The sequence below is a fragment of the Semicossyphus pulcher genome, unplaced genomic scaffold, assembly GCF_022749685.1.
Source record: "Semicossyphus pulcher isolate SPU_LCO1_2020_fin unplaced genomic scaffold, fSemPul1.0.p SCAF_14, whole genome shotgun sequence".
NCBI lineage: Eukaryota > Metazoa > Chordata > Actinopteri > Labriformes > Labridae > Semicossyphus > Semicossyphus pulcher.
Window position 1 is genome coordinate 24468600 of NW_027211648.1, and position 12427 is coordinate 24481026.

At 41.5% G+C, this 12427-nt stretch overlaps 1 protein-coding gene across 1 annotated transcript in view; it reads right to left on the bottom strand.

Moving 5' to 3' along the window:
* The window catches only part of alk (ALK receptor tyrosine kinase), a 408113-nt gene that overhangs the window by 69553 nt on the left and 326133 nt on the right, over positions 1–12427 (bottom strand). Inside the window, exons 6-8 of the mRNA XM_069661200.1 lie at positions 9104–9235; positions 2941–3075; positions 2053–2156 (exon numbers count right to left, since the gene is read on the bottom strand). Of these exons, the coding sequence (XP_069517301.1) occupies positions 2053–2156; positions 2941–3075; positions 9104–9235 (371 nt within the window). The remainder of the gene's footprint in view (positions 1–2052; positions 2157–2940; positions 3076–9103; positions 9236–12427) is intronic.

Below are 12427 nucleotides of genomic sequence, written 5' to 3' on the forward strand. Positions count from 1 at the left end.
TGATTTTTGAAGCACTTAATGTATCAAATCATGACAATCTCTACTCTACTACATCAGCAACAAAAAGTGTCACTGAAAAACACAGTAGAAAAGTGCAACTAAACGGCCTTCAATGCAAATTCTATTCTTTTTATGTAAGATTGATAGTTTGGAATACTTGAGGTGGGGCTGATGAGGTCAAATCAAAAGTGAGTGTATTACCTACAGTCCACTGGGGTCAGCATTAGGGCTGTCACGGTACTGAATTTTTCTAACTGTGGTGAAACACCAACACCCCCTTGCAGTTCGGCGGTTAACTGCCGTTATTATTTATGTGACTACATTTATTTTTCTGATTCGAATCGATTCTCATTTCAATGATGCAATATCGATTAATAAATCCAGAGATCGCTATTTAAAAACGTGTAAAAACGGTCACCTGTCTGATCACTCAAGTTTCTGAGAGCTCCTGAACGCAGCATGACTCCGAAACAGAAACACGGCAGTGAGGGAGACATGGCCTTGTTTACTGCACCTACAGAGACATCATTGATCGCCGATGGACTCTCTTTATCGTGTGTGCGCCCATGAATATGTAAGTTAGTTTTGCACTGATGTTTATGTTACTCTCTGTTAGCTTCAGCTTTGGTCGCAAGTGTATTTTGGTATGCTGGTTGTTGTTGTTGTTGTTGTTGTAGAGGCTAAACAAGCATGGTCTCGTCTACACCGATTAGATGCGCTGAGGGTTGAAAAAGCTGATTTTGCTGATTACTGTGATTTTTAAAACGACTTTGTTGTTCAAAATGTTTCGTTCTGTATGGGAAAGATGAGGTGCTTCCCTGGAACGCACGGATAGTGAATTTACTGCATCCCTTTAGGTTTTAATGCATCAGAGATGCAGGACGCGTACCTAGCAACATCACTGGGTCTATATTTAAAATGAAAAAAGAGTTGATGACGGTCACTGAGTCCATTCCGCAGTTGGCGTCACACGCACATAGCCGGAATCGCGGCCATGCGTGACAGCCCTAGTCAGCATGGCCCCTTTTTGGAGAAGCCGGTTTGAGTGCTGTAACTGAAGCTTACTTACTAGATTTTTGAAATTTTCACTGCTTTACCTCGCTGTCAGAAAGCATTTCCTTTGGCATATTCCTGCATTCTGCATGGCACAAACTGTTAAAATGACTTCATTTGAGTTTCTGATACAAAGATTCAGAAACAGGACCTTGCCTCTCTCTCTAATTGAATCACCTCTACCAAGCTAATCCTCAACGTCCCCTACCCTGACACTGGGCCCCTGGTTTCCTGACGACTCCAGCCGAATCACAACCCCATGCGACCCCTGTTCATCCCCTCAAAATCCTAAACTGAACTATGTCAACGTTTATTTCCGGGTGACCATTGGAGCACATTGCAGAGACATCCGAAGCTTTGCAGGCCTGTCGTGTTTAGTTAAGGCTGCTGTGATGGGACAGTTCCCGCTCAGGGGCAAGGTTTAGCCAACAATCAGTTGGGCACACACAAATCAAATCAGACAGTTCAATGTGAGAAAATATGGATGCTGTTAGAATCAGAGTCGATGTTTGGCTGCATGTGGATGTAGTAAGAGTGATATTCTGCTTCTTTATCAATTTTTGTATCACTATTCACCAACCAAAAACACAGGAGCTAAAGTGCAAGTATTAATTAAACAGCATGCTCCTGGTCTAGTACCAGCAAACGTTAGCATGCCATCAAACATCATTATTATGTGGGGTACACAGTTTAGTCCAATGCAAAATAAAATACAGTCAATAATTCAGTTGATCCAGTTGTCATTTCCGTGAAAGAAATCCACAGCCATTATCTAGAAATGCCTGACATTTTAGTCCCATTTTCGAAAAGTTAATGGGAATTTGGAGAGGCAACTCTGGCGCATCATCATTGAAAACTGCATGTATCCTGTGAGAGAAGGGAACTGGACAGATCGACAGTATCAACAACAACTAAAGAGGGGGTGGGATTGTGAGTAAACTGTCAACCGTGCACATCTGATCATGTGCGTCTGGAGATAAGAAACTATACTGAGCTCACCTTGCATGGAGAGTTTCTCAGAGGAGGAGGGAAGAGAGGGCTCCTCAGTAATGCTGAGCCCCGCTGGCCTTTGGACTGGCCTCCCTCCACACTGAATGTAGCACCTTTAACATAAAACAAAGTCAGAGAAAAACTCAATACAGTCTTCAGGAAATGGAATTGAATAACAGTGTGAAAGTATATATGGAGATTTCTAGATATGATTGTAGCCTAAGTGGCTGTTGGCATATTTTAAGAATTCTTCCTTTGCTTCCTTTAGAAGATTTCTCTAAGAGCAACGTCTGAGAGAAGCACGCCTCGATAGAGTGACAGAATCAAAACATTCAGTAAACATTGGTTATATGTCATGTCAGGTAACTGGCAGTTACACACTGAGAAGAAAATTCAATATAAAATAACCAAATATTGCATAAAATGACAATGCTTCCTTTGTAGTTTCTTCTTCAATATACCTTTGAGACTTTGTGCAGAACAAAAACAAGCCTCAGCTCACTAAGACCTTAAAATCTCATCGAGAGAAACACTTGAGTCACTGCACTGACGATGAACTGCAAATGTAGGACTTAAAGTCTACACACTGCAGCTTTTATACCCACTGGAATTCTTTCAGTAGCAGCGCAGTGAGCTCTGAACAAGACAACACACCCATGTGTGACACATCAGAGAATTTGGTTGTCTTTCCACATTCACTAGCTGTAAGACTAAACTATTCAAGGTCATTGGTTTCAAATCCTCAAAGTCTTGCTTTTCTGTACAAAAATTGAAAACTCTTTGAAGTCCATTTTAATGAGACATTAACAGTGCTGAATATACACTTAAGAGAGCCTGCACACAGGCCATTTGATCAGAACAGTGTTCATGTTATCAGAGGAGACGTGTGTGAGCAACCTGACGATGGGCAGCTCTGTCGGGAAGCCTTGGATGGTGACTGGAGTCTTCTCCAGGAGTGACCACGGCCCATTATTGACTGCCAAGCGCATTCGCCCTCTTCAAAAGAGCAGTAGCTGCCATTGAGGAATTGGCCTGCAGACATACAGGAGAGAGAATATATCAGAGGAAGGAGAGGCAAAAATGATAAGGGAAGGGGACATACAATGAATGGACAGGCCCGGCAGGGGGCTTAGAGAAGAGAGAATGGAGGGAACACTGACAGCCAAGCTGCCAAGGAGGAAAAAAGACAGGGTTGGGCCGGGGACTGGGAGATCAAGGAGTTGAGCGACAGTAAAGGCAGGGAGGTTGAGAGTAGAGGCATGCAGGGGGTGCACACTAATGGCTCACGGGGCGCAGTGTGTTGGTGGAAATTAGGGCTGAGGTGTGGTGTCGTGGGGTGGTGGGGGGGAGTGACTCTGGAAACAGTGGCAGAAAATGGAAAAAGCCTGAAGTGTCTACAGGGGAGATAGGAAAGAGTGGAGGAAGGAGGAAGAGGGGTCTGAGGGGAAATGAGAAAGCTGAGGTGGTGACAGGATGTGTTTGAGGGCTGGCAATCAAGTTGAAATCACTTCGCAGAGCAGCATGAGCCTCTGAAGCCTTTCTGCTATTAACTACAAAGTTCTTCTCTATAGCAGCATTGCAGTGAAATTGGTTAATTGGATTGTGTAGCGCTTGTGTAACCACAAAAAGAGAAAGGCATGTGTGTGTGTGTGCGTGTGTGTGTTTCCTGTCTCCTTGTTTCCACACTGAAAAATGCAAACTCACTGATTTGCAAACAAGGTTCTTTTATGTTCGGTTAAGACGCACAGAATCATTCAAATACAATTTAGGTTGGGCAAATATTGAAACCCCAATATTTTTGGTCAGAGTTCACATTTTGTAATTTATTTTTTCTATTTCAGGAGTGTTTCCAGTCTGTCTTCACTTGCGATTAACCAAGCTGTATTTTTATGTTCTGACCTCCTTATCAGCTAACATTTTCAAACTAATACCAATGAATCCTTGCAGGTGCTGAAATAAGGCTAAAGGTTCAGCTAAAACCGACGCTAAATGCTAAACTGTAATAAACCCTACACAGATGTGATGAATAAGAGGCTAAAGGGTACTTTGAAACAGACACGACGTTGTGCATCTGTATAAAGGTGGTGATACAAGTATCAACTTTTACATCAACATCAACAGACAACGTAAACATCAACAAGCAACATGATGAGACACAGGGTAACAGGCCTGTGGGCAACAAGGCTCTCTGTACTCTTCCATTTCAGTCACAACTACGGCGTTACCATAGCAACTCCTAGTACGACCGCGATTCAAGCTAGCTCAAACGACCTAATACAAATCTGCTCACTGACAAAGTTTTTAGTTTATATTCAATTATTTTCCCCAGACCTTCTCCACACATTTAATTACTGAAGTAATGTTTTATCAATAAAAGTTCCTTCTCCTCGGTCCACTGCGCTTGGGTGGCGCCATTGTTCAGAAAATGTTTCAGGCCAAAGGGATCACATGACCCAAAATCTGGGCGGTGATTGGAGCATTTCTGATGTAATTCTGTACGTTGACCACAAGAGGTCGCTGCTGATCTGACATTTCCAGATCAGAGGAGGTTGACCTTCTTCATTATAAAAGTGTACAGTCAACATTGAACATTGTCTGTTGATGTTGATGTAAAAGTTGATATGTGTATCACCACCTTAAGAGTCCAAGGGTACCCTGAATGTGATGCTAAGCGGTATCATCAAACAGAACATAATCAGACACTACCTTGTGTGCCTCAATGAGATACATCTGTTTTGCTTTAAAGACCAGCTCCAGTCATGTTTTCAGACATATAAAATGCTCTGCTTGAAATAATAAATTGTGTCCATTAACGGGATTGGCTCCTTAGGTTTGTGACGTCTCAAACCTGCCAATCTGAAAACATGTTGTTCAGCCTGTCCTTGTTACACTGCAGTTTAAAAGCAGACTGGCCAAGCCATGGAGATGACTGCTTATGTTGTCCCTGATATGTCTTGTAGCACATGAACAACACCGCATGGAGATATTTACAAGGTTAAACAGGAGGGGGACTTTAACTAAATGTAAAATATAAACAATTTACATATCTTTATATATAGGCTTTATATATCTAGATATATTGATTGAATATCTGTTGTTTAACATTCCTCTCTGCTATGACTTCAGGTGGTGAATGTTTAAAACACACATCAGGCTAAAAACATCTACATTGTTGTTGATACTCTGAGGTGGGTTTGAGTCTGATGTCCCTGTTTGAAAGTTTTTACCTTAACTTTGCTTTATGTTCCTTTTATCCTGAGCTACAGTCTGTGAGTGCCCATTACCTATAAGAAACAGCGAGTGCCCTGACAACAGTGTGATCTTTGGAAATGGCGTCATCCAGATAATGGAAGTGAAACTGGCCTGAGCAGAGATCATAAAGCAGGCATTCTTCAGGGAAAAAAAAGAAAGCAAACTTTCTGCTAACAAAAGCTTTTAAAGACGGAACACGATGAAAAACTACAACCATTTCATTGTTATTTTGATACAAAGGAAAACAGCAAATTGAAGTTATGTTTTTCCAAAGCAAATAAAAGCTTCTCTGAACTTTTTTGGATAATAAGTAAATTTCATGTTCTTCTGCATCTTGTGATTTTATGAGTCAGTCTCCCTGTTACATAAACCAGTTAGTGTCACTTAGATGTACTCTCTGCATCGAGATTCAAAGTCACATCATATGATAGCTGCTCATGACATGAATAAAGAAGTCTGTGATGATGTCACATCTGCACATATTAGTGCTGTGCAGATGTGTGACTTTGTGAATCCTTCTACTCGAGCGATCATTCATAACTGTTTGCATCAGTCAAGTCCAGACTCTTTCAAATGGATCCAACCTGACACACTTAATGTAATGAGGTGTCAATAAGGCCAACATAACATTGTCATTAATACTTGATGAAAAGTGACGTGAACATTACTTAATCTTTGTGAATGGTGAGTGAAGTGTCACACTCAGTCACACGCTTCCCTTTCGATGCAGTCTCTACAACACTCTATGGATCTGGTCTGTCATGGAAACTTGACAAGAGGACCCAGCCTATAAAAACATGTCACGGCAGGCTCCGAATAATAAAGTGTGATGGCACTAGCTCTCATGACATGTCATACCTGGTTTTCTTTATCTCATAAAAAATAAAAAGGTTAAACTGAAAGTCTGCAGTTACAAAGGTAGGGCTTGAAAATGTACCATGATGGACAGAAAGTGGAAGTGTTGAGAATTAGGGGCTAGATTAGAAGAAATAGAACAACAAACCAAAGACAGGAAATTAGTGTGTTGTTCAGTGTTGGGTAACGTTACTGCGTACTGCATTACCTACTGAGAAAAGTAAAGCGTTAGATGACTTTTGCGTTACCAAAAATTAAAACCCACTTTGCAACTCCTTTTGTGTATAGCCTGCTGTACGTCTACCTTTGAATGTATTGACTTTATGTCATTGCATCGTTTAGGGAACATAATCCGTAACTCTGCAGCCTAATAACAGGAGTGACAGACGCAGTATAACCTTTATAGCTCTTTATTATGCTAACAATCTGAGTGTGAACTGGGCAGAGGCATACAGTATTAGGCACAGCTGTTTCCATGACAACAGTACAACACAGGCTCTTAGTCCCATCGGTGTTGTGGAGCTGTGTTTAGCTGCAGATGCTCCTTCTGAAGTAGAGCTCTTCACACCTGACGATCACTTAACCTCCAGACACAGCTTACATTTCACTGTCATGTTGCTCTCGTCCCTTTCGCCTTTAAAAGCAGTATTTAAGATAATCGATTTCCTTAAATGTGCTTTTTATTTATTCATGTTTTCGGCCATATCCTTCTCTTTGTGTCGGGACTTGCAGCAGAAAGCATGTTTGTTAGAGAAACCCTGTGAATGTTTTGTTACTTTACAACTATAGTTGCTGCTGCTGCTGGCTGGTAAATATATCTCTCAAAGACAGTCCTTATGTTACCAAAGTAAGTCCTTACCTCCTACACAGCAGAGCACAGAGTCAGACCCACCACACTTGAGGTATAGCTACCATAGATAAACCGGCACAGACAGATGCGGTCAGTATGAGTCTCATTGTGTAACGATCGATCATTGGAAGGAGCCATGATCTCTAATTATCCAAGAAATACAATAAAAAACATCATGCAGAATATTGCTTGAAATTTTCTGCTTGCATCCATTTTTGATATGCACAACATTTCCCTGTAGTTGCAGGGAAACTGTAGTGTTGGAAAGCAGTGGGGTGTCTGCAGTATGTAGACCAACTAAGATCAACCAGAGGAAGCTGCAACTCTCAAAGAGTGGAGGACGTGTTTCTGCATAATGATGCAGGGGTAGGATGATGAGGGAGATCCACAGGGACTCGATTTTCCTTATATGTCAGGAAGCTTTGTGATTGACACAAGTTAAGTTTGTTCCTCCTGCCTCTCTCTGCTTTTTTCTTGTTAATGAGCCTTGGCAGGGCTTATGAAGGATTTAAATAGATCAAATCAGATGAAGATGACTCGTGCATAGATCATAGAGAATCGGGTATCAGGGAGAGAACAGTATGTGATTTAGGTAGCAGGGGGTAATTGTGACGAGTGATGGAGATGAAAACAGAACAAATACGGAGCCTAAGGTAGGAGTAGTTGTAGGCTGTGGGTGACAGAGGGAGAAAAGAGACACATTTGAGTGTCAGAGTGGACTGATGAATCAACTATAGATAGCCTGTCCTTGTGCTTAATCAAAAAGCATAAAGGTTATTACTATTTTAAAGAGAGATTGAGGAACAGGGAGAGAGCATGGATTCAAAGCAGTGACAGCTGGCCTTCACGCCTCTGTGCACCCTCAACATTATGAAGACACGCAGTGAGAGATGCATCGGGAAATGTGAGACGATGTCGAGTATTTAAAAGATTGATTTCTCCGCTGTTTGTTACTGATGTGAAAATTCAATTATCAATATTACAACCGAAAATGGAGCATCAAACGGCCGTCTGCATATGTCTTGACTCTTAGACATTAGTGCATACTGGATTACTACCTCTGAAAATTGCCAATTCTCTCTGCATGTCATTCTGTAAATGTTTGCTTATTGTTAAGCACCAAAACACCACGACAAATTACTTGTATGACTGAACCTACTTGTCAATAAACCATATTCCAGTTCTGCTGATCATGGTTTTTACAATTAATTAAGGACATTCATAGGTCATACGTCCTTATTATTTGCTGTTCATGGGTGCTGAATGAAGTCAAAGGCGAAAACAAGCGGGCTTTGTGTTTACTTATTAGCATAAAACTCATATTTCCAATTCTGGCTTCTACAACCAAAACACACTTAAACACACACACACACACACACACAGACACACTTATTACATTTAAATAGAGATTATCCCCCTGGGTTTGCCTCTCAGGCCAATTAGCGCTGATAAATCCTCCTGTAGTAGGAAGAGGAAGTGCGTCTGGCTGGGATTTTCACCCTATCGTTACCCTCTTATCTCTCAGCTCCCATAGTTAGCAAACCTATAAGCACAAGGGAGCAGCCATCATTTTAATAAGCACCACATGGTTGGCTGGCCTGCACGGCAGGAAGGAGCAAATTAATTCTGGTCAGTTTAATACGGGTGAAAAATCAAACTACAAAAAAAAGGGGTTAGAAATGAAAAAAGACCCTGCAGGGTAAGAGATTCGAACTGTGGTTCCATTGATCGCGTAAACAATGTTAAAATGTATGCATGAGGGTAGGATGAAACACACACACGCACACACACAGAGAGCAGGGCCTGTGGGACTTCCCTAGTGCATAAGGTGTCTGGAGAAAAGCAGAAAACAAATGTGCAAAGAGATAGAAATAACAACCATGGAATATGTCAAGGGTGAGAAATGCTAGCCAAGCAAAGTGGCTGTTTTCTGCCTCCCCCCTTTGCCTCTGTGTCAGGGAAGCTCACGCAGTTGTTGCTCTGTTTGGCAGGATGTAACGCTTTCATTAAAGATGACTCACTACAGGAAGAACAGCTGACGCGTAAGCTTTCCTCTTGCACGTTGTCATTAACAGCTGTGCTCCTGTGTCAAAGTGTACTCACGACATCGTTCGCCCTCGTCATCGCCGAGCGGACAGTCGGTGGTGAAGTCGCACAGTTTGTCCAGCGGGATCCCGGGGCCCTGGTGACAGTGGTACTGACCCTCCAGCGTGATGTTAGGACCGGGGGATGGCACTGGAGCGCAGGAGGACGAAAAGAAAACAAAGCAAACTTGTCAAATGGTTCCTCACAGAGGTATTGTAACAGTGCAGCTTGCAAACCACAATGTTTCCACAGCGCAGTCACAGTTTAGAAGAGGATTTTATTGTTGGCAGCAAATCAGAAAATGAAACAACAACAAAAAAAAAATCCACTTTTTGAGCCGAGAAAAAACAGCTCCCCATTATGTTCTGAGTTTACTTACTGAGTATCGCTGCTAGATTTATGTTAGACACAAAACACAAATCAGCAGCTCAGGGAAAACATAACTTACAAACAGTAGAAAATATATGCAGTTCCTACATAAAAGTACATCAGTCAGGGACAAAGGCTAATATAACCCCTGACTGTAAAGCCTGTATGACATCCACAGACCGCCTGTAGCATTATAAATAACCAGGGCCAGGCTGCATAAGCATCTGGCTTTGAATACAGTATATCTCCATCAGACAAGCTGCAAAGACAATGACCTAGATACTGTAGCAGGTAGAACAAGGGGAGGAAACACACACACACACACACACACACACACACACACACACACACACACACACACACACACACACAGACACCAATTGATATCAGCGGCCTCAACAACTCAACTGTAACCTGGGTCATTTGCATATCTATGCAAATCAGAGAGGTGATATTTCCAGATCGTCTGTTCACCTCCACCTCAATCATCACATGCTGATCACAGTGAAGAGAACGAAACAGTAAAGCGGAAAAAAAATATCTGCTGATGGGGATCTTGTTTCTCTCCATCTTTCAGAAGGAAAAAGAAACGAGAAGTGATTCTTATCATGGGCTTTGTGCAGTTTGCCCTTGATCTGTATTATGCAGATTTGTTCTCCATTCAGACGCACTTGGAGTCGGAAGTGTGATAACGGTGGAGGCCATGACAGGAGAGGCAGCGCAGAGCTAATGCTGTTAGCTCAGCTGACAACACAGGCAGTAATGCTACACTAATTCCAACATGAAGTTTGCACAAATGTATTCTTTGTTTTTTTTTAGTTTGCATAATTTCCTATGTGACATGATTATAAAACCATCAGTGACACAGTCTGAAACTCAGGCTGACATTAGGCTGACAGGCACACAGAGACGTGTCGGGACGAGACAAAGAGGAGCATAAATCAACACAAAACACATTTACAAAGTGATGTGTCAGAAGGAAATAAACAAAACATAATTAATCAGTAATATTACTACTGCATACTGCTGATGCTTGTGTTTTAGGTTGTGCAAGTTGCTTACCGGCCCAGTAAACTCACTAAGTGCGCTTTCACAAGCATTTAGTCCATTTTAATTGAACTCTGGTGCTGTTTGGTTGGGCAGTTGTGAAAGCAGTATTCTGGTGCGGACCAAAACAACCTGTCCGAGACCGCTTGGAGAGGTGTCCTCGTACTGTTCCCAAGCGAACCCTAGCGCGGTTTAATTGCAGTAAGAACATAAATGGACTTAAAGCAGGACCTAATATAAGAAGCAAACCAATAAACTGTGCATTGTGGGTTGTTAACGGGTGCTTATACTTGCAGAGACAGGCAGCAAGATGAGTAGAGGACATACGTGGGGGAGCGACGAGAAATTAAAAATATGGGCTGACCAAACAATTTCACAAAAGCTTGTGGAAATGCACAGGAACAAACAGTGTTCAAACTGTTCAGTGAAAAATTAAAGGAGAGTGGAACTGATCGATCTGTGGAACAATGTTGTTATAAGTAAAAAAACAACAACAAAACATTAAATCCGCGATTGTGTTGAGTGAGACTGAGTTCCTCGCACATCAAAACTTTTGGTAAAAGCTGCCGTGTGAACACAAACCAAATTCGAGGCAAAATGCAACCTTGTGTCAATTTGGTCTTTGATTCGGACTTTAGGTGTGAAAGCACCCTAATAACACTGTCAAGATATCATCATCACTTTGTACTTTCCCATTCACAGTGGAATATAAGTAAATTCTGGGGTGTATCCCTTTTAAGGCTGCTATTACAATTTTGGCTTCCAACAATTATTTAAAAAAAAATAATCGAGTTAAAGCGATTACTTTGCCGCACTCCGTTTCGCAATGGCGCTCTCGTTTTGTCCTGTGATATCAGTCCAGTACCCCCGTTTCCCTCAGCACACTCCCTCACCAGGCTGTAGCAGCATGTAGTTCAGTCCGAGCCAAGATGAAGGAGAGAGAGCCTTTGGTCAACAAGAAAGGTAAAACTACTTCCGTTGTTTGGAAACACTTTGGTTTCAAAGAGTCGGACCAGGAGCAACAAGATACTGTGCAAGAGTGGTTACACGGTGGTGTCTGCACCACAAAGGAACATGACCAGTTTGTTTAATCACCTGAAATTCAATTACCGAGTTGCCCATGACTTTATTTTTATATTCATTTATACATAATATAATTTATTTGTTATTTTAAGTTTTTTCAGTTTGAAGTTCAAGAAAATTCCCTGTGAAAGACCTTTTTTTTAAAGAAAAAAGTTGAATAAATGGTTGCTGTTCCAAAGTCAATGAGTAATTATTTTCAACAATCATCAAAATAATCGTGATTATGGTTTGTTGCTATAATCGAGCAGCCCTAATCCCTTTTCTATTGTATTTTGTTACAATTTTTTAATGTGATTCATATTTTAAACAGTATTTGAAGAACTGTTCGTCCAGCAGGAAGTAATCCAGTCAGCTTGCAAATCTTTTCAACTTCTCCGACTATAAACAGATAAAAGTGATTTTCTGCTGATGTCAATTGTGCAGCTATTATGGATTAACATATTTATGCTGCCACATGATTTAGTGACAAATTAAGATCAGCAAGCATACGATCCATTTCACAGGCGGGAAATGTATGGATGTGTTAGATGTCATTAAATGTGTGGTAGGCAAAATTTGACCGTTCAAAGTTACATGAAAAGTTTAATTATCTGCTCAGGAAAGTGAAAAATAAAAACTGTAATCACTACGTTTCTGTTCTGACACTTACTGCAACTCTTGCATAGTAGTTTAAAATTACTGCCTCGTCATGATGCAGCAGAGGGCAGGAATTTCACAGCTACGGCTGATTTGCAGCACACTTCACTCCTTTTCCTTGTCGAGGTTGAGAAACCTAAAGGCCCAGTGGGGAACTGGCGCAGTCGACTGGATGGATTAGAAAGAGAGGCTGGCATTTTTTATGAG